The sequence below is a fragment of the Gobio gobio genome, assembly GCF_949357685.1.
Source record: "Gobio gobio genome assembly, chromosome: 12".
Lineage (NCBI taxonomy): Eukaryota > Metazoa > Chordata > Actinopteri > Cypriniformes > Gobionidae > Gobio > Gobio gobio.
The window spans coordinates 14,627,668-14,650,787 of record NC_137105.1 but is presented as its reverse complement, the minus strand read 5'-3'; the positions used below and the strand labels follow the sequence as shown (position 1 = coordinate 14,650,787).

Sequence of the window (23,120 nt, the reverse complement as noted above, 5' to 3'; positions counted from 1 at the left end):
CATGATCACACGCTCAAAGCCGTTGTTCAGCGCTTACAGGATGCTGGACTGAAACTGAATCAATCGAAATGTCAGTTCAACAAAACCAGTCTGCGTTTCCTGGGCCATCTGGTGAATGCGCAAGGAATTCAACCTGATGAGGATCACCTTTCTGCCATTCTTCATGCACCCGCTCCAAAAGATGCACCTCAACTTCGCTCTTTCATCGGTCTCCTATCCTGGTACAATAAGTTTATTCCTAACTTTGCCACGGTAGTTGAACCTCTGCGTGCGTGCATCAGGCAGGGCTCAGATTTCGTCTGGTCGGAGGAAGCTCAGCAATGCTTTGATGCTGTAAAAAAGTTGCTCATTGACAGTCCTGCACTTTCATTGTTCGACCCCGATTTGCCTACGGTGGTATCTACAGATGCCTCTGACTATGGTCTGGGCGCTGTTCTTGCTCAAGTTCACGAGAATAAGACTGAGCGCGTCGTTGCTTTTGCATCCCGGACATTGTCGCCTGCTGAACGCAAGTACTCGACCATTGAAAAGGAAGCACTTGCGTGTGTCTGGGCAGTTGAAAAGTGGCGAACTTACTTGTGGGGTCGTAAATTCCTCCTGCGGACGGACCACCAGGCATTAACTGTGCTCCTCTCATCCAAAGGTACTGACCGTGCCGGAATGCGCATTGCGCGCTGGGCAGCACGGTTACTGTGCTTTAACTATGATGTGATTTACCGGCCTGGGGCTCAAAATTGCACTGCCGACTGTCTTTCTCGTCTGCCTTTGCCTGCTTCGGATGAAGACTGCATGGACGCTGAACCTGAGTTTGTGGCGTTTATGTCTCCTGCACTGTCAGCTCTGTCACCTGCTGAGTTTGCTTCTGCCTCCGCGACGTGCTCGGAACTGAGTGCATTACGCACACAAATAGCTCGCGGTTGGCCTTCCTCTTCAACTTCTGTGGATAATATTCTACGTCCATACTTCAAACTACGTGACGAATTGAGTGTGCAGCACGATTATGTGTTCAGAGGATCACGTCTGGTTGTGCCTGTTGCGCTAAGGCACACGATGGTGAAGTTAGCTCATGAAGGCCACCAGGGAATTGTGCGCACAAAACAACGCCTTCGTGAACTGTACTGGTGGCCAGGCATAGATTGTCTGGTTAAAGAGCACATACAAACCTGTCAAATGTGTCTGTCCTCTGACAAAACTGCCAACACCTCTGCTGCTCCGCTGCAGCCAGTGCCTTTTCCGTCTGTACCGTGGGACAAGGTAGCTGTAGATGTGGTGGGTCCATTTGAAACCGCTGTGTGGGACTGTCGTTATGCGCTGACATTAGTTGATTATCACAGTAAGTGGCCTGAAGTCGCTTTCACCGCTTCCATCACAACTCAAAATGTTATCGCCTTCTTGTCATCTGTGTTTAGTAGATATGGCAACCCATGTTCTATCGTGTCTGATAATGGAACCCAATTCACGTCAGCGGAATTTGCTACATTCCTAAAAGAGAGAAACATTCAACACATACGTACTTCGGTCTACCATCCAGCCGCGAATGGAGCTGTGGAACGTTTTCATCGCGTGCTGAAAAGCTGCATTCAGTCTGCTGTTCTGGGAACAAAACCGTGGAAATCTACCGTCACGGAATTTCTCCAAGTGTATCGTGCCACACCGCATTCTGCCACAGGACTATCCCCGTTTGAGTTGCTTCATGGCAGAAGGATGCGAACGCGTCTTAATGTTCTTCCTCTTCTCACCACACGCCAGGATGCTCCTTCGCTTCTTCAGCGAGTTTCTTTGAAACAACAGAAAATGAAAGCTTACACTGACTCCAGACGTGTGGCTCGCACTCCGGATTTCAAAGTGGGAGATTGGGTGCGTGTGTGCATTCCAACTCACGTTCCGAAAGCGCATCCAAGATTTACCAACCCACGTCAAATTGTGCGTAAACTGGGTGCGTGTACTTACCTGTTATCAGACGGGAAGAACTGGCATGCTTCTCACCTGGCTCGTTCTGTTGCACCTGTATCAGAGGCTACTGATATGGATGCTGTGGACTTGTCATTTCAGTTACCTCCTCCTCCGGCGCCTCAGGCTCCTGAAGCTCCTGAAGCTTTTCAAAGGGGTTCTTCCCGTGTGAGACGTCCTCCTCGTTGGCTGGAAGACTGTGTTACTTAGTCGCTTGCATTGCGTGAATATAAAGGATGAGTAATTCATTAAGTCACCTTGTTGTTGATTTTAATATGAATACTACATTCTTGTGGTTGTCGTGAAACTTATTTTGTTCTTTAGTCTGATTGAGTCAAGTAATTATGTTACATAACCAAGTTAATGCTTTGGTAATTTTGTAACTTTGTTATTCTGTTTCCTTTTGTTCTTAAATATCTGGGTAGACAGTTTGCTTTAAGTGATGGGGGAATATGTTGTGTTCTTCTGTGCATATTGGCCAGTAGGTGGCAATAGAGGGTTGTGATATGTGAGATTGAAAACAGAAAATAAGAGAGTCTGAGTTATTGCATCAGCTGCTGTCTGCGCTGTTCTATTTTGCTACTTCTATTGTTCATTAAAGAATTCCTTAATTAAGAATGCCTTTCATCCCTTCTTACTAAGGATATAACAGCAGCATTACAGTGAAGTCATCATTTTTGCGGCGCCATGTTTCTACAGTAGCCCTAAACAGACAAACATCTCTACAGCGCAAGTCACACTCTGCGCTCTCCGATGACGACATCTTTGTCCTTTGTCGGCCACCTTAGCTTCTCTATGTGCTTCGAAAGGGAGGGGTGAGCGGTGGGTGATTGAAATTCACAAACTCACCGCTAGATGCCTCTAAAATGTACACACTGCACCTTTAAAAGGTGATTCATTTAACTCTATTTTGATCGCTACAGTGTTTATATCTGAACTATTAAGTTGTATCCCAGTACTTCTGTGATAATCTGAATATTAAGACAGAAATAACGATACTGTGTGGTTGAAAAGACTTTGTGAACCTGTCAAAATACATCATGGGCCAACGTTGGCCCCTGTGGGTCCTAGTTTGGGCATCTCTATAGATGGTTCTCTAAAGATTCTTTGTAGAACTTTTCCAATGGAATCTAGCTGTTATTAGAACCTTGATTAAAAAAAAAAAAGTAAACTTGATCAGCAAAATTAAGATGACTGCTCAAATAGCATGTTCATCACATGCATTTTTGGTTTTCTAATCATTTTAGCAGTGTGTCGATTATGTTCGGGACTCCCTTCAGTCTGTGCTATTAATAACTCTGAGGTCCGGGTCTGAATCAGAGATGGAGGCGGGGCCAGAGGAACATTCTCTCTTCAGAGCAGGAATCAAAACAAGAGAGGGACACGCCTTCTTCATGGTGTACCTATGCTGTCAAGACTGCCTGCACAAATCTGGAGGATAATAATCGAACTGTAACATCTGCATCTACCGTGCATTAAGATTCGCAGTGGATTCGTCAAGCACCCTCGACATGATATCCGCGGAAATGCTCGGTGGCGGTCGCTGACAGGCTGCATTCATACTGAGCGCTCCATTATGCCCAACCAAAAAAGCAACAAGGGGAAGAGAAATAAACGCACGAATAGTAGCGGGGACGAGCAAGAAAATGGAGCCTCTGCGTCTGCGGTTACAGGAGGAACTGCCGCGGTGTTGACTGGAGCGACAGCGGGTCCGCCGAGCGACAACATAAGCGGTAAGAACGTCACTTCAGTGAATGTTCTATCAGACGGTACGTTTCCCCGAAAGTGCGCCCGCGTTACCTTCCTTCCTAATGTTCTCTCACTTGCAGCAACTTGTTTTGTGTGCGTGTCATCACCCTCAGAATTGTTACCACTCTCACTTATCGCCCTGGCTGTACTGTAAGGTTATGTAGGCCTTGTTCAAGGGTAGTTGCACTTGGCATGGAGTTGCATGTGATTTGGAGAGAAAATGTTGTGTGTATGTTGTGTAATGGCATGTCATATCACCGTAACGAGTGTTTAATAATGTATTGAAGAGCTTTGGCTCCTGAGGTAATGGAAGTGCTGTTCTATCTTTGAGTGGCAGGCAGCTATGAATAATGGACTGTCAGGGCGCAGGTAATCAAACATTATTTATTTATTCATAATTCAAGTACATTTCAGACAAATTGTTCAGTTAGTCTTCACCACAAAAATAAAATAGCTAAAAACAAAACTTTTGTGATATTTATGCATATGCATGGACTGAAATCTGTATTGGAACCACTTATGAGAGGAGCAGCACGTTCTTTAATTACCCAGCTTCATTTTAACATGGCCTGCACACTCAGAGCGATAACTGACAACACTAACATGCTCTTTGCTACAGCCATATTTAAACAACTTTGTTTCATCTCACGAGAAAAAAACAGTTCTTTCACTTTATGCTTAACTAGTCTGGTTTGAAAGTTAGTGAACGCTTCAAACTCAAAGTGGAGATTCCAACACTCTTCCAATCAAATTTGAAGACTGGAGCTCTGTTGTACAATTGTCTTTCTCCGTCTCTCATGACACACATACACACTTCAACTTCATTCACAGGAGTGTTGCGTAATATTTTTTTTCCTTTTGAGTGGGATTTGCACCCACAGAGTTATTATAAATAGAAATGAATGTGTACTGACATTGAACATTCTTCCAGTGAAGCTGCTTGAATCACACTGTCTATAAATAGATGTCTCTTAATTAATTTGTGTGCTTTATTCTTATTGTTTTATTATACTTTATTTTTGTATTTATTAATTCAGTCATTACAGCAGCATTCAGTACAATACATTTGACCAAATATAATATTTATTTAGTGTATATAATATAAGACAGGGTTCCTCAAATCAGGCCTGGAGGGACGCTGCCATGCAGAGTTTAGTTCAAACCCTATTTAGCAATTTAGCAATTTTTTAGTAACTCTGAAGACCCTGACTAACTGGTTGAGGTGTGATTAGGGTTAGAACTAAACTCTGCAGGTCAGTGGCCCTCCAGGGCTGGATTTGAGGAACTCTGGTATAAGCCATTGTAATCTGCATTACATATATTTTCCCTTAAAGCAACAGTTCATTCAGAAATGTAAATTCTGGCATTATTTCATCTCATGTTGTTCCAAGCTCATAGGACTTTCCTGAAGCACGAAAAAAAAAAAAAAAAAAACAATGTTACGCTCTGTCACCATCTTCTCTTCACCTGCAATGAAAGGGAATTATTCTAACCTCTTTTTCTGTTCCACCGATGAAAGAAAGTCACACAGGTTTGGAACAGCATGAGAGAGAGTAAAGGATGAAAGAAGTGTCGTTTTTATGTGAGCTATTCCATTTAGCCTAAGTTAATATAATCTTCATTGTGTTTGGCAGAGGCCACATGTGCCACCCCATTGGTGTGCAGTCTGGGCCGCCCCGTTGACCTTGAGAAGGACGACTACCAGCGTGTGGTGTGCAACAGTGAACTCTGCCCCTACGGCAATTGGATGCACCTGCAGTGCTTCTATGAGTGGGAGAGCAGTATCCTGGTGCAGTTCAACTGCATCGGCCGGGCCCGCAGCTGGAACGAGAAGCAGTGCCGACAGAACATGTGGACCAAAAAGGGCTACGATCTAGCCTTCCGCTTCTGCTCCTGTCGCTGCGGCCAGGGACACCTGAAAAAAGACACTGACTGGTACCAGGTGAAGCGCATGCATGACGAACGCAAGAAAAAGCTGCCAGAGAAAGGCAGCGGGAAGCCCTGCAGTGGTGCCTCCGTAGGTGGCGCTTGCGGCGGAGGTGGGCCGGAAGTTGCCGATGAGCCCAAGAAAGGGAAATCATCCGCAAGCCATAAGCTAGCTCACCGTGGCTCCAGTCAGGAACTGTCTCGCAGACAATCGGTAGATTGGCAGAACTCTCAGGAGAGATGTCACGTCGGTCCTCCCAATGCCATCGGCGGGGTTCCCCATGGGCTCCGCTCCCCATGCGAATCCCCCGCTCAGTCCCCTCCGTCGGGCTTCGCCCCCTTTCCCCCCCAGTCCCTCGGTGGCCCGCGTAGCTCGAGGCACCTGGGCGAGTTTCTAAAGAACGCGGTTCACACGGAAGGCCACAGGAAGCATTTCCTTTCCGGAGGTGTGATGGCACGTGGGGTTCACCTTGAGCAGGGAGCCGGCAACATGTGCCTCCCTCGGCTTTCTCCCGGAGACAACCCTGTGCAGTTCCTGAGGAGGCTGGATCTTTCCGAGCTGCTCACACACATTCCCCGCCACAAGCTTAACACTTATCATGTGCGAATGGAGGACGATGCCCAAGCCGGGCAGGGAGAGGATCTCAGGAAGTTCATCCTCTCTGCGCTCAGTGCGAGTCACCGCAATGTGGTGAACTGTGCCCTTTGCCATCACACCCTGCCCATCTTTGAGCAGTTCCCTTTAGTGGATGGGACGCTGTTCCTGAGCCCTTCACGCCACGATGAGATTGAGTATGATGTACCTTGCCACTTACAAGGTGAGCGAATCCACTATTCACACTCAAAAGGGGCTGTTTCTCATGAAAGATTTTCTCTTGAAAATATTAGAGTGGAAAGTTATTCTTCATTAGTGTCCAATACCCTAACAGCAAAGAATAGCTGTAGAAATCGAAATGGATTCACTCATAAAGAGTTTTACAGAATTAATTTTAACTGTAATTCTGTTTATATTCAATAAAAGTTTCTCTTCACATTTTCAGTGTCTCCAAACTTTGTTGTGCAGTCACTTCAATATCACCAATGCATTTATGACATTTTAAATTTCTGATAAAAATATAATTTAATGTGTTTTGGAGAAAAACATTTATTTCATAATGGGGTCGCCTCCCACACTATCAATTGTTTTACTTCGATGAAAGGTTCGATTTTTGTGATTTTAAAAAAAGATATATATATATATTTGTAGGGCTGTGCGATATTGAAGAAAAATGCGATATGCAATACCTTATAAATAATGCGATATTCGATATGCGATACAATATTGCTTTAAGTGTGTAAATTTGGGAAAAGAAAGCATCGCTACAACTTCTGAAAATTTATGTCACAAATCTGACAATAAAATTTTAACACCAATGTAAACAAACAAAAAATGTAATGCCAATATTTAAATACCAAAAACTCTAAAACTTAACTTCAAGAACATCCAGGTAAACAAAGACACCTGCACTAGGGGTGGATGATTATTTTTGTTATTTTAATTTATCTTTCTTATTAAAAATAAAAACTTAAAACAGCAGTCTTCACATGAATTAAATATACACTGATACATAATAAAGCTACAAAGCAGCCATTTTGACGTAACTGTGTGTGTATTGGACAGTTCGAGTGTGTAACAAGGCACGAAACAGAACTGAAGGGATCACACACTTTCAGGGAGGCGGCTTGTGCGCACGTTTCGGTGTGTGTCAGACAGCAGACAGCGCGAGACGGCAAGGAGTTGTTTTCCGCAAGTTATTGCTTTTAATAACTATTTTTAACATCAAGCAAGTCACATAAATAACAGTCGTGTGCTCCGTCTACTCTCTGCGATATGCATCGACCTAAAACGTACACTTTTCACATTGTTGAAGTAGCATATTAAAATCATTCAGATATTGCGTGCTGTTGCGATATGCATATCGCGATATGTACATTTGCGATATTTCAATATATTGTGCAGCCCTATATATTTGTTTAATGTACATTTTTTATATTTCACACACATATATATATATATATATAATTTAGAGACGCATGATATATGAGTACCATATCAGTTAGGGGATGATATGTGGAGTTTTTTTTTTTTTTAACAGTATTGGCTGTTATTTAATAAATCATGCTCATTTCCCCTATTTTTACATTAAGATTAACTTTGCCATCATCTAATATTTAAAGTTAATTTTTAAAAACAATAATAATTTAGTAACACCGCTAAATGTAATCTCTAGTAAATCTCATAATGAATATTCATAAGTTAAAAATAAAACATTAAAATCAGGCATCGCAAAAGTGTGTAAAAATATAGAATTTTAATATTGGCCATTTATTTGTTTGCAGCTATAACATGAAAATAATTATGGGACAAATTTGTTGTATTGGTGTATTTGTAGTAATGATATTATCACAAAATATCAATTATCGTCTTGCTTTTGGTATTAGTTCACATTCCTTTTTGTTGAATCTGTCTCTTTTTCCCTGGTTAGAGAGAATGCATCGCAGGCACACCGTTAATTTCTGATAAAATAGCAAGAACAGCAAAAACCTTTCCATTTCCAGCTTCACCATTTTTATGAATTGAGCCGAGTCAGTTGACAAACTCTGCATGATAACAGTTTTACCATAGAAAAACAATTCAAGTATAGCGTTTGAGAATGAAATATGACTGTTGCTAAAGACTAAAGCAAGGACGTTTTGAGGCAAAGTGCCAACTTGATTGGGAATAAAACGAACCCTTTTCTTCTTGTAATAAAGAAGCAAAGCAGCTGTGACAGATAATAATGCTTTGATCACAGCATATCATTAAATCCCTATTAGAATACATTTTCATGAATTAGAGGCTAATTGTAGTTTAAAAGGGCTTTCTGTTTATGTTCTAAAGGGAGGCTGATGCACCTTTATGCCATCTGTGTGGACTGCCTGGAAGGAGTACACAAAATCGTGTGTATAAAGTGCAAATCTAGGTGGGATGGAAGCTGGCACCAGCTGGGCACAATGTACACATACGACATACTGGCTGCATCCCCATGCTGCCAGGTAATGAATCTGTTTGTGCTCATGTAGCATATAATTCAATATTACGATGTATATATTACTAAAATGTCACTACTCTCTGTCTGCCTAGGCACGGCTCAACTGCAAGCATTGTGGGAAACCGGTCATAGATGTACGTGTGGGCATGCAGTATTTCTCCGAGTACAGCAATGTACAGCAGTGTCCTCACTGTGGCAATCTGGACTATCACTTTGTAAAGCCATTCTCCTCGTTCAAAGTCCTCGAAGCTTATTGACAAAAGTTGTGTTTGCATGCTAGTATTTTTTTCCCTGTTTTTTTCTATTCATAGAATTACTTATTTTGGGCTCTTGTCAACACTTTGTGCGGGATTAGTTCTCTTTAGGAACAAAATAGAAAGAATCAAAAGCATACAACGTTACGTCGGGAGAGCGCGTCTTTTATTAAGAGAAAGAGGGTGTGCTTTTTGCGTATATTCTAACGCCATCCTCGAAATGTTTGAGCTTGCATTAAAAAAAAACAAAGCAACAACAATACTGTGACAAGTGAATGTATCTCTGTATGCCAAATTTGCTCTTTTTGTACAAAAAACAAGAAAACAATAAAATACATAAAAGGATCCTTCCTTTTTCACAGAGTAATTCATTATTCCATGGCGTGGTCAGTTTTTTTAATCTCATTACGCCCAGAGCCTGTCTACATAATTCCTGTTTTCCATATCAAATAGCAATGCTCAAAGAACGTCATTATTGCAGATGAAGCAGCTTCTTTGATAAAGTAATGAAGAGGCGCTCTTATGTGGACAACCTTTGGTTTGTGAATCTTGGAAGACAAAGGCGTTGAGAGTGAGAGAAATACATTTTGTTTTTAGATACAATTGAAATGTGCTAGAGCAATTTTTGAAAGACAACTCTTGTGGAAACGGGAACTAAGGCACGTGTTTTATTGTATGATAAAGCAACCATATAAATATTTGTATAATGTTTCCCAGACCATTAGATCTGCTGGCCTGTTGTTGGTCATATTTCTGCAAAAAATTTACATTTTAAAGCCTCCTAGAGATAATATATCTCATGATGATTATATATGTTGACAAAGTTGACAAAAAGGTCTTTAAGGCCGTTTTCACACCTGAAAGTCCGCACCAAGGTCCGAACCGAAGTTCATGTTTTGATGCGAGCGCACTAAAGAACTTTACATGACACACTTGCGTCCACTCGTCATCATCTATGTGGGCTGCATCTGGACATTGATTGGTTTGTAAACGGACGTGCGTCTGCCGTCAGCGTCTTTGACAAGAATGAATGAACGGACGCATATCGTTGCCACTATTGAACAGTGCGCATTGCTTGACTATTTTCTTTTCGTTACGTTTAAAAGTGGACATTTCAAGCTTTATATACACATATTTCTCATTTTTGTGAGACAAGTAGCTGCTGAGTTTGGGTTTATTTGAGACGCGCTCCAGTTCATGTGCAAAGCATGTGATCGCTCCCGCGATTATTGTCTGCTATAGACTATTTGCTTCTTATTTATTAAATCCAGGCAATTATCTGATTAAACGTTGATTAAAATTAAGTTACAATTTATACGAAACGAAATTCACATTAAAGAAAGGCTTTCTAAGCAAAATCATACAAAATTTCTTTCAAAATCATTTCTGACCTTCTGTCTTCTGACATATTGCGCATCTTTTCACTTTTCATAATCAATGTAGCCTAGATTGAATTTAAAAATAACATTATAATATTTAAACATAAACAGGAACTTCCTGTAAATGGTCTGAAAGTCCGAACCATACAGAAAATGCTTTCACACTAGAAACGAACCGAACCTTTGTTCAGTTTGATCCGGACCGAGACTACCTCTTTTTGTCGGACCAAATTTCGTCTGTTTGGTCCGGACCGTGGTACGGGGGAGGTTTGACACCTGTGATTTTGATTCGGACCAAACTGAAAAGTCAGAAAATCCGGACCAAACAAGGTAGGTGTGAAAACGCCCTAAGACTATCATTTGACTTAAAGGAACACTCCACTTTTTTTTGGAAAATAGGCTCATTTTCCAAGTCCCTTAGAGTTAAACAGTTGAGTTTTACCGTTTTTAATCTATTCAGCGGATCTCTGTATCTGGCAGTAGCATTTTTAGCATAGCTTAGCATAGATCATTGAATCTGATTAGACCGTTAGCATCTCGCTCAAAAATGACCAAAGACTTTCAATATTTTTCCTATTTAAAACTTGACTCTTCTGTAGTTACATTGTGTACTAAGACCGACAGAAAATGGAAAAGTTGTGATTTTCTAGGCTGAAATGGCTAGGAACTATTCTCTCATTGCTGCGTAATGATCAAGGAACGTTGTGCCGTACCATGAGTGCAGCGGCGCAATGATATTACACAGCGCCTGAAAGTAGTCCCCAGCTAGGTAACTTCCAATGTGACCGGGACTTGGCTGCTCTGAACATAGATTCAATCAAGAAAGTGCGTGTTTGCTCAAAGCATTTTGGACCAGATGACTATTTGGAAAACATGGACAGTTACCCGTACCACGGTACGGCGTCTGAAGGATATGGCCCTCCGAACAATATTCAGAGGACAGACAGTACCAAGTGTATCACCACCCATGGCTGTACGTATAACATTATTATTTTTAGTTAGCTTGAACGACCAGATTGAAAAAGCACTGCTGTTGTCTTTATCTAACGTTACCTGTGAAATGCAATCACTGAGTGTGGGGGTTTGCTCGAGCGTTTGGTTTATACAGTATATAACGTTAGTAGTTTTGTTATAGAGTTCTGGTGAGGTATAGTTTGATTAAAATAATGTTCAACCAGCGAACGTTCAAAATCTTTAATCAAAACTAAACACATAATGAAAGTAAAAACGCAGACATGATAAAACGCATAATAAAACGAACAAAACACAACGTAAAAGTCCAGGCCTGGTTCTCTCTCTTCCTTCACTGTCGCCACTCCTCCTTTTATGCTTCCGTAGCTCCTCCATGATACAAGACCGGTGTGACACGCAGGTGACGCTCATTTGCAATCACGCCACCGGCCTGGCGCCATTCTCTCATGGCTCTTGTCGTCCGCCCTGCTTGTCACATACCCCCCTCGGCCCTCGCAGGGCGGGGGGTACCCACGAGACTGCGCTCTACTCTACTGTTTTGCTCATTGTACTGAATCTGATCCAGACATAGTGTTTTACAAAAAACCTTTTGCTATTTTTATAACTTACCCACATTCATGTGTTGATAAAAAAAGAATGTATCAAGCTTAAACAGAGGGTCTGTTATTTCCATTGATATATTGCATGATCAGATACTCAGATAAGAAAATATTCTGGGGGCCATGAAATTGTGAAAAAGACCAAAACCACTGGCGGTGGCTGGCAACTTTATATAAAAACACTGGCGGGGAAAGAGTGAAAAAGACTGTATTATGCATGCCAGGTCAGTGGTTGGCGATGTCACTTTGTCAAGAAACACCCCGCCGACATGTAATACGCATGCATGAACAAGTTGTCACAAATTCGCTTTTTTGTTGTTTGCATGGAGACAGTAAAGTAGGGTGAGCAGACGTCCCCGTTTTTGGTGCTCTGTCCCCGACTGCGGCTGTCCCTGTTTTACAACTCGTTCAAAACAACCTGCAGATATATTGCAAAAAAAGCGCCCAACCAACATTCAGCAGCAGCTGCTGGTTGTGGGAGCAATCGTGTAGTGATTATTTTCATCAGCAGATATCGTCAAATATCAAAAGAAACATTGTTATTGCTTTCAAGGTAATAATATACTAACTACTCATGTTAAATTAAAGTAAAAGTGTTTGTATGCGCTTTATAAGAATATAAGAATATGAGTCTCAACAGGGTGCGGGATTGTTTTGTCCCTAAAAGTTCCAGTCACAGAGCAGTGATTACCACACATCTGAACTATGTAAGAAAAAAAAAAAAAAACTAAACTAAACAATTACACTTGCAACAAATACATGTGCAGAATACACATACTTTATGCTTAAAATAAGCCTAAAATGCAACATAACTAGACCTGGGGCCTGTGCCATGAAGCCGGTTTAGCTGGCTAGCCAGATATGTTTAAGCTTAGTTTGTGCTAATCCTGGGTTTTAGGTACCATTAAAGTGGTTTGGCTTTTAGCAGTGTTCATCTCCATAGTTACTTACGCTCCACGGCTAACCTGCTCCAGGGCAGGTTATTTTCTGGATAAGAGATCAAACTGAAATTGGACCAATCAGTTGTGAGCAAAGTAACACACCTCTGATGCAATAAAGCCACTCCCCCTGTTTCTACTCCAAATTAAAGGTCACTACATAGTAAATAGCTATTAAAGACTGGCTTTTAACAATGCTTATTTATAATAATAATAATTTTGAATGATTTAGATATAATTTATGTAATTATTATACCCTTAATCAATTACACATGTATCATTTTAGTTAATCAATCATTAACAGACAATTAGTTGAAATTAATATAAATAGCCGATATAAAGGTCATACAAATAAGGTAATTTAAAATCAATAAATAAAGCTATACAAATGACTACATGTGAGCTTAAATGTTCAATTCTCTCTACATATCAACTAAACTAACTTCATAACTTTGACTTGCATTGATGTATAGATTTTTCTTTAAGCTGTACTCTATTATAAACAGCTCTTTTCTTCTTGCTGTGTAAATTTGTTTAAATTCCTAATATTTTTCAATCATGTAATATTCTGCAGAAGAAAGAAATGAATCTCGCTGCTTCTCTCGCGAGAAGTGAATCTCAGTTTCACTGACCCACAGCGTGTGATTGGCTGTTCACTACTGATGTCACAGCTAAACTTCTAAACTCAGGATCAAAGCCTGAGTTGACAGAGAAAGCTGATGATCAGCATCATGGGACCAACAAAGCCTGAATAGATTGGTTTGGTTTTGTCAACTAGAAACTAATCCTGTGACCCTGAGTTTGTTAAACTACCATCATGGTACAGGCCCCAGGATAGTAAAAGTTATTTCCGAGCACAAACGTAAAACATTTTAAGTAAAACATTTTTTATAAATATATATTTTATAAACTTGTGGAAATGAAATACAATTATAAAATATTTGTTAGTTTTATTGATCATATTTCTGTTTTTCATTTTTGTAATGTGTTTTTGTTAAGTCATGTTATATTGTTTTGAACGGCTTATTTACAATGGTTACTATTGACTGTTTTCATTGTTGGTTTTGCGGGTGCATTGAATTGTATTAAATCCAGAGCAAAAATCCTAATAATAAACTAAATCATAGCCTAATAATTATTAATGTTAATAATAATATAGGGAGCCCACAACAACAAAAACAAATGTATTGTTTTTGTAAATGTATGTTGATGAAAGATAATAACATGAGATTTTAGTGATATTTTGACCACTCAAATAGGAAATGTCCCCAGAAATCTGTTTTTAAAAACCTTGTACTCTGATACCCCTTTTTTTTTTTTTTACGTACGTTTCCAGGCCCCAAAAAGTTGTTGTGTAAACGAATGGCCAAAATGCATAAAAAGTTTCCCATTTTCAGTTGAAAACATTTTGTGTTGGCGTATTAACAGTTTTGAGAGCAGTTTACATCGTCAGAATAACTAACCCTATAAATAAATAAAGCCTAATTTTGAATGTGTGTATTTTTTAATGCATCTATATTTTATACTTCAGGCTAAAGGTCAAGTTAAGCACAGACCCGCTGGCTTCCTCATTCCCACTCATGACCATAACCGCAGCTTCTGATACAAATTCACATTCTGTTAGAAGCTGGGATTGCCTGCAGGTATAATTCGCTATTCTCTGACTTGCTCTGAATCTTACATTTATCAGTCTAGTTTGTTAAATCCAGAAAAGAAATGCGTTTGTGTCTGCTTTTATTTATATTTATTTAGGACAAGGGTGGCTTCTTTGTGCACTTTGAGGGAAGCTGCCAAAATATGCCTAAATGATATATCTAATCAAACCTGCTCTAGGGTGTGTACAAGGTCTGCGAAGTACAGGATGTGTAACCCAGAACAGAAAAGGATGAGACAGCACTTGTACAAATAAATACAGGTCAATACATCTACTCGCAGGTATAGACACCGAATCATTCAGAACAGTATAAGCATGAAAGCTGCTTGCCTTTTTAGGCTGTTGCCATGGAAACTGCTGCTTGGGTAAAAATCATGGTGTGCAATAAGAGTTATTGTATGCTAGTGGACAGCAGTTAACATTATTTAGCATGAATCTAACTCTTTTCTTTAAAATATATTCCAGAATATAAATTCAAGGTTCTTTATTATGGTTATAGGGTTGGGTATTAACACAAATGTTATGATTCGATTCACAAGCTTGCGACGTTATCAGTTAATTTGTATTATATTATTTTCGATGTAACAATAATGATATAATACAAACTTTATAATTACATTCTACTTATTTTTTTTTTTTTAATTTTTTTTTTTTTAATAAATATTGACAAATGGTGGCTGTCATTTTTTAACGAATTTATTCAAAAATACAAAAATAGGCCTTTTGAAGAACAGTAATAAATAATATGGTGCATATATTCAGCAAAACACTTCTCTAGAGTTATTTTCTTTTAGCTGACTATGGGGGTTTTAGAGTTAATGGATTAATTAAGCTAAATGTTACCTGACATGTTCTTGCGTTTTATTGAAAATTTTCTGCAGTTGAAACACTGAGCGATTACAAGAGACATGATACTTTTCGGTAAGTTGGACTCTTTTAACATACCTTCTGATATTAATTCATGTTTTTTTTTTCACGCTGTAATAGGGCTTGGGCGTTGTGACGTCATTACTTGGCGTGGCGGCCATGTTGATGGCCTCCTTTACTGCTACTCGGACTACTACACTGTAAAAAATGATTGTGATTTTAACGGTATTTTACTGTAAAAATGCTACGGTGAAAAACAGTTAATTGGTTAACAGAAAGTTTCCGTACTATATACAGTGAATAACTGTAATAGATCTAACCTAATTTCATTTAATTTTACAGTAAAATACAGTTCAATTTACAGTTTTTGGAAGTGAAAAAGAACAAGTCGTGCAATTTACAGTGAAAAACCGTAAATTGACATTCCCAGAATTCCTTGCATGACACTTTGCATTTGATGTATTTTCATTGCTATAACTATGTCTCTTCTTTGTTTTTTTTCTAATCAGTTATGTACATTAGGGTTTTATGTTACATCTGATGTTGTTAAATTAATGTTTATTGCATTTTTTAAATTTCATATGTTTTACCATGATGGTGTTTCACGAGTTCACACTTACATATAATTTATGGAGAGTAATTTAACTGCGTATTTGGCGTGCTGTCCGGGGGGAGGGCTTCGAGCTCGGAATTTGGCCCGAACCCAGAGTACCCCCCGTATATGTAAGTGGCTGATAAAATAAAAGTGTGGAGAAGGGGTGGTGGAGGGATGCTAGAAAACTGTCAATGAATGGAGGTAAGACTGCTGCGTGTATATATCCCTCTTACTGTTGATTAGCTGAGTGCTCTCCACCTGTGTCAATTATCTGAACGTGCTCCTCCCGAACTATGTTTATAAAACATAATTTAGTGTTTGTGTGAATGACACTGAGCACCTTCTATATATTAGTATTGTTCTCTTAAAAGCTGCTTGTGATGAGCTTTGATTCATCATGTGATTCTCATCTCCACTGTGATTGGTGGTTGTCCGTATATATCCAAGGTACATACCAGATATTAGTATTTCAATAGGTTGGTAATTTAACATTATTTCAGTTAAAGAAATAAGTTTTTTTTTTACCGTAAATAGTTTACAGTGTAAACATAATCATTACAATATAAACCTTTAAATTATATGGTTTTGAACTGTAAACTAAAACATTTTTTAACCGTAATTATTACATTATAAACCTTGAAATTATATGGTGCTGTCCCTAAAAACCTAAAACGTTACTGCCGTATTTTTTACAGTAAAGTTCTGGCAACCACAGCTGCCGTTTTTTTACCGTAAATTTTACGGGGATTTTTTTACAGTGCACGCACTGTTTATAGTCTTACTCCCTTTCAGTCGTGTCTTAATTTGATTAATTTGGCTATAATTAACTTTCCACTGCTTTCCTGCTTGGAGGCGCAACCAGGGAGACCAAGTATCCGAGGTAACAAAGAGTCGTCGGCTTTCACAAAAGGACGCTGTCAGCTGGATGCAAGAGATGTGGAGAGCACAAGAAAAAAAAGCCACCTCCGAATTCACGTGGAAAGGGTGATTGGAACCGTCCGCAACAAGTACACTATTTTGTCAGATTAAGTACTGATTCACATGGTGTTGCCAAGCAAGGATGGAGACATGACATTCCTTGATAAGATTGTGTCTGTATGTTGTGCTCTGACAAACATGAGCCCTAGTGTTGTGCTGAAATAAATGTGCATTAAATACAGCCATAAGTGTCTGTTGCATCCATACCCACAATCTTCACAAAACATATACTTAAATTAAATGCATGTGTCTTATAAACAAGACGCAATAACAGTATAATGTGCAAAAGCAATAAGTGTCACACAATCAGATGTTTTTCAGTGTTTATTTGCATGTAGTGCAGCCTGAGAACACAGAACGGTGCAGTGCAGTTGGAATGCTTCAAGGTAAAAGGTTAACGTTACATAGGCTTTATGATCTGCAGCTCCTGAACCCATCCATTTGTGAACTGCACATTTCATATGGATCCAAACCGTTAATAGTTCCGATTTTGTCCATATACCGGTCCCTGGCTTCCCTATTTAACGTATCCCGGTAAATTCCACATCCTTTTCGGATTTGAACATAGTTTTTCTTTCTCCCAAATCTGCTTCTCCTCGTTCGATTTGCTGTATGTTTACATTCGCGAGGCCATCAACATGGCCGCCACGTCCCAGAATGCAACGCGGCACCCAAGCCCTATTATTAGTGAAGCGATATGATCCGTTCACATCCGCTTTCATTCACTTGATCTGAGGCAACAGCAAGCGATCTGCACGCCACATTAAAGAGCGCCAAAACGTATTGTTTGAATTTTTAAATAAAATGGATCGAATTTGAAATCTTGGACTTCTACACAGCGGTGTGAGAAAAGGACTGCTTGAGAGCAGTGAGCTGATCTGCTGCTGCCAAGCGGCGGTCGATCAGCGTTGCACGAGAGCGGAGAGTAGCCTATCGCTTGAAGCGGCGGCTGCAGAGAACCCCGAGAAGATCAGCGCTGAACGAGAGCGGCGATCTGAGCAGCAAGCTTGAAGAGCGGAGAGTACTGCTCAGGCTGCTCGAAGCGGCGGCCGCAGAGAACAGAGAGCAGGAAGGCAAGCTGATCAACTGCGCGGCAGCAAGGAGATTCAGCATTGAATCCAGCTGCTTGCAGGTGAAACTAATACCGTGTTTGACACACTTTCGCCTTCAGAACTGCCTTAATTCTACGTGGCATTGATTCAACAAGGTGCTAAAAAAAAAATTATTGAGAAAATTTGGCCCATATTGATAGGATAGCATCTTGCAGTTGATGGAGATTTGTGGGATGCACATTCAGGGCACGAAGCTCCCGTTCCACCACATCCCAAAGATGCTCTATTGGGTTGAGATCTGGTGACTCTGGGGGCCATTTTAGTACAGTGAACTCATTGTCATGTTCAAGAAACCAATTTGAAATGATTCGAGTTTTGTGACATGGTGCATTATCCTGCTGGAAGTAGCCATCAGAGGATGGGTACATGGTGGTCATAAAGGGATGGACATGGTCAGAAACAATGCTCAGGTAGGCCGTGGCATTTAAACGATGCCCAATTGGCACTAAGGGGCCTAAAGTGTGCCAAGAAAACATCCCCACACCATTACACCACCACCACCAGCCTGCACAGTGGTAACAAGGCATGATGGATCCATGTTCTCATTCTGTTTATGCCAAATTCTGACTCTACCATCTGAATGTCTCAACAGAAATCGAGACTTATCAGACCAGGCAACATTTTTCCAGTCTTTAACTGTCCAATTTTGGTGAGCTTGTGCAAATTGTAGCCTCTTTTTCCTATTTGTAGTGGAGATGAGGGGTACCCGGTGGGGTCTTCTGCTGTTGTAGCCCATCCGCCTCAAGGTTGTTCGTGTTGTGGCTTCACAAATGCTTTACTGCATACCTCGGTTGTAACGAGTGGTTATTTCAGTCAAAGTTGCTCTTCTATCAGCTTGAATCAGTCGGCCCATTCTCCTCTGACCTCTAGCATCAACAAGGCATTTTCGCCCCTCAGGACTGCTGCATACTGGATGTTTTTCCCTTTTCACACTATTCTTTGTAAACCCTAGAAATGGTTGTGCGTGAAAATCCCAGTAACTGAGCAGATTGTGAAATACTCAGACCGGCCCGTCTGGCACCAACAACCATGCCACGCTCAAAATTGCTTAAATCACCTTTCTTTCCCATTCTGACATTCAGTTTGGAGTTCAGGAGATTGTCTTGACCAGGACCACACCCCTAAATGAATTGAAGCAACTGCCATGTGATTGGTTGATTAGATAATTGCATTAATGAGAAATTGAACAGGTGTTGCTAATAATCCTTTAGGTGAGTGTATCTGCGTCACTGAAAGAATTGGCCGCTTATATAGCCCTAGTCAACGGCCCCCTTTGGCGGGCTCGCTCACCATTGGCTCGCGCGTTCTGCGCCGTCATTGGTTCTTTTTCTTTAACTTTTAAAACCAATAGACGTGCTGTTCACACTGCGTGATTGTAAAGGCTTCAGAATCGGAGAAAAATTTGTTCCCTTTCGAACGGTCAGTTCGTACTGCGTCAAAGACGTTCTCAGTGCGTCTTTCGACGCAGTACTCATTCCTTTATCTCAGGGAACCGAGGTTACGTTAAGTAACCCAGTACGTTATTGCTCATAGGATGGGGGAAAACGCCCCCCTTAAGTTACTGTGTAATTTTTTTTTCTTCTGTGAAACAGAAGTTAAATGCGTCTAGAATAGTTATCCTTGTTTTCAGTGACAATGGCATAAATTATAAACCAAGTATGAAAATTTTTTAGTTTCTATGTTAATGGATTTTAACAACAAAAACCAAGGGGGTGCTTTGACCCACAGGTGGGGTAAAATGCCCCCACTCTGACAAAGCAATTTGCTTTATACATTTACACCAAAATCAAACTTAAAAATACAAGATAAAACAAAATACAAATAATTATTAATTAACCATGCTGAAAATCAACCTATTTGAAAAAAAATTGCTAGCCGATGCTAACTGGCTAGCTAACTAGACAGCTGGTGCTAACTTGGGGTGATTTTTTTATATAAAGTCCATATATCTTTATTCAACCATCTACATTACTTTTGATGGAAAAACAAAGGATTTGATGTTCAGAACATGGCGTTTTACCCCACAAACTAGGTTTGAAAAAATATAATTAGGCTATATTTTCCTTAAACATGTTCTCCCACACTACAGGCCTTACTATTCACATATCATATATAACTGTGAGGTTCTGCAAAACAACAAGCTTTAAAATACCCTTTTAATTTTTCTTACTGTTAAAAATTATATCCCTTAACGAGAAATCCATTTTCTCTCCGGTACGTCGCCAGTGTAAGCTTCATGGTGAATAATTCTACATCACAGTCAACGTAGTCCATGAGCAACAGAAACGTATCTTGACTTTATCTAGTGGTTATTATGGAAAAACAGCACTCTACCCTCCTTAGGTTTGTTCTAATCTAAACACATACTCTATCCTGCTGGATTTGTGCTGCAGACATGAATTTATTGAAAACAGGTGTGCTTTTACGTTGATTGGATGTGCGCTGCCTAACAATAAAACACACACAAAAATTCCATAGTCTTCTCTTGCATTAAAGGAATGGCTCCAGCCTTGATCTCAAATTTAAAATGTAAAAATGGTTCAAGGATTTAACTGGATTTAAAAAAAAATTAGTCAAGAATTTGTTTTGTCAGCTCCAGACTCCAAAGTGTGCAACACCACAAACCTTTTCCATCTCCTGTTCGATTGTACCGTAAATCTTTTTCAGCAACGCCCTGGCAGCCATTTTCTCCAGAAAAGTTGAAAACCTAGCGTTTATCTGTTGCCTTTTTTTTTAACACATTGCTTTGCATTTAACTTATATTAGTCTTTGTGAAAGAGAACATTATGTAGGATTAGGAACAGTAGACGTTTATTTGAGGGTATTTGAGAAAGAATTACAAGTTGAAAAAAAAGTCCATATTACACTTGGTAAGCTAGAAATTCATCCTTGATGTAAACTTTCTTAAAGGAACGTGTCTGTCATCTTCTGTATGTAACTTTTAACTCATCAACGGCAAGACACTTGTCTAACTACACAAACAAACTGATCTAGAAGTTTCTGCTTAGCTTAGCTTTTATTCTGCCCCTTTGCAGAAACTTTCTTCTTGGCAGAACCTTGTTTTTTAGGCTGTGCTTTGCTGGCCTTCGCTTTGGCCTCTTGGGATTTTTGGGCCTTAGGTTTTGTCGGCGGTGCTTTGGTTCCCTCAGATGCAGCTGCGTCTCTCTGATCCTGCTCCTCTTTGAGGGGCTCTTGTATGGGCGGCTCTGGTTTAGGTAGCTCAGGTTTAACAGCTTCATCTTTGACCTCTTCTTTCATAACAGGCTTTGCCTGAGTGGAATCCTGTTCGACTGCCTCTTCTGCTTTTGTCACCTCTTCCTGGCTTGGTTCCTCTTTGGCAGACTCTTGTTTTCCTGTCTGTTGTTCTGTGATCTCTTGTTGTAGAGGCTCTTGAGGAAGTTTGTATTCTGTCTCAGGTTTGGCGGGTTCAGGATTTGTTGGTTCTTCTAATGGCTTCTCCTCAGTTACAGTAACAACCACGGGCTTGTTTTCTTCTGTGGTAGAGGGTTCTTCTTGTGTTGATTCCAGTTTATCCGCTGGTTTGATGGACTCAAGTTGGGGAGCCTCAGTGATCACTGGAATCTCTTTTGCTGTCTCCTCTTGTGCGGTCTTCTCTTGTGCTGTCTTCTCCTTTGCCGTCTCCTCTTGTGCTGTCTTCTCTTGTGCTGTCTTCTCCTTTGCCGTCTCCTCTTGTGCTGTCTTCTCTTGTGCTGTCTTCTCCTTTGCCGTCTCCTCTTGTGCTGTCTTCTCTTGTGCTGTCTTCTCCTTTGCCGTCTCCTCTTGTGCTGTCTTCTCTTGTGCTGTCTTCTCCTTTGCCGTCTCCTCTTGTGCTTTCTCCTCTTCCTCGCTATCTGATTCTCCAGCATCATCTGTTATGGGCCTCGCCAAGGAGGCTGCAAAATCCTCCAGGCGGGCCTGTTCCACTCGGAGCCTCTCCATCTCTGCGGTCAGCATGGGGTTGAGAGCCGGCATAGGAAGTTGAACGAGCTCTGAAAGCTCATCTACTTGGGGCATGTCCACCGCAGGTGCTAAGGTCTCCTTATCTGAATGCCGTATTTCTTTAATCTTGTTGTACAAACCTTTTCTTTCCTCCTGGAGGGCTCGGCACAGAGTCTCCAGACGATCAATTTTCAAAGTGAAGAGCTCAAACTCTTTGGCCTTTTCTGATCTCTGTTGAAGTGGAGTTAATCAGTTACTAAGTGCAACGCTCAGGCCCTGTTTACACCTGGTTTTAAGATGCGTTTTGGTCGATCGGATCACAAGTAGACCAGGGGAACATTCCCATTTACACCAGGTATTTTAATCCGTCTCCTTTGTCCACTTTCAACAACAACCTGATTTCTTTGAGGGGAGGGTCTATGGGCGGGTAAATGTATATTTCGATCTAATGGACAAAATAAGCTTGCACAATTTACATATGAACACATATAGGGAGCATCTGCTTTCGTTTCTGCTCTAATAGCCGCAAGACCATGCAGAACGCTCTGAGTGTGTGTTAGAAATCAGGAATGGTAAGAGAACATTGTGCTTGGTAAGTTTTTTGTCTTCCAACCAATCTTGGGTCTCCAGCCAACAAAGTTTAAATCCCGTCTGGCCAGCGCGCTTCCCATAATGTTCACACATTAGGTCAGTAGGCGGAAAGTAATGCAATCTTTTGTGGCCGTTCGAACACATTTCACCACATGAGCGTCTACACTACGAAAGCAATCCGATCTAATGTGATTTCAATTACCTCTGGAAGTGGTCGAAAGTGGACAAGCTAAAAACGTGTAAACAGGGCCTTATGGTCAAATACTGACAAGTCTTGTGTGTAAGTTACCTCGTCAATCATTTCAACAAGAGCCTTATTGCAGCTTTCAAATCGCGTTTTCCATGTGTTTGACTCCTTTTCCAGCTTCTTCATCTTCTTTGTCATCTATTCAAATGGAAATGTGATCAAGCATTTTATAATACGTATATGCCTTAAAATAGTCAAAGACATAAAGTTGTTCACAGTAAAAACTAAACAAACAAAAAAAATCCTATTCCTAACAAGTATTTTTGTCTAATATTTCTTGTTGAAATATCTAAAAATCC

The 23,120-nt window shown here is 40.4% G+C and overlaps 2 protein-coding genes across 6 annotated transcripts in view; one reads left to right on the top strand and one right to left on the bottom strand.

Moving 5' to 3' along the window:
- Positions 1 to 3,301: 3,301 nt before the first annotated feature.
- Positions 3,302 to 9,313, top strand: heca (hdc homolog, cell cycle regulator). Of its 2 annotated transcripts, none has more exons than XM_079830344.1 (4): positions 3,302 to 3,683; positions 5,334 to 6,443; positions 8,546 to 8,700; positions 8,789 to 9,313. In XM_079830344.1, exons 1-4 carry the CDS (start codon positions 3,527 to 3,529, stop codon positions 8,951 to 8,953), a joined length of 1,587 nt encoding a protein of 528 aa, XP_079686470.1. In that variant the 5' UTR covers positions 3,302 to 3,526; the 3' UTR covers positions 8,954 to 9,313. The 2 variants fall into 2 exon arrangements, with proteins under 2 accessions (XP_079686470.1, XP_079686469.1); XM_079830343.1 differs by having other exon boundaries at positions 3,306 to 3,719.
- An 11,525-nt stretch (positions 9,314 to 20,838) lies between these two features.
- txlnba (taxilin beta a) overlaps positions 20,839 to 23,120 on the bottom strand; it is a 28,689-nt gene continuing 26,407 nt past the window's right edge. For all 4 annotated transcript variants that reach the window (XM_079831678.1, XM_079831680.1, XM_079831679.1 and 1 more), the window contains exons 9-10: positions 22,864 to 22,959; positions 20,839 to 22,214 (exon numbers count right to left, since the gene is read on the bottom strand). In XM_079831678.1, the coding sequence (XP_079687804.1) occupies positions 21,054 to 22,214; positions 22,864 to 22,959 (1,257 nt within the window). In that variant the 3' untranslated portion in view covers positions 20,839 to 21,053. The remainder of the gene's footprint in view (positions 22,215 to 22,863; positions 22,960 to 23,120) is intronic.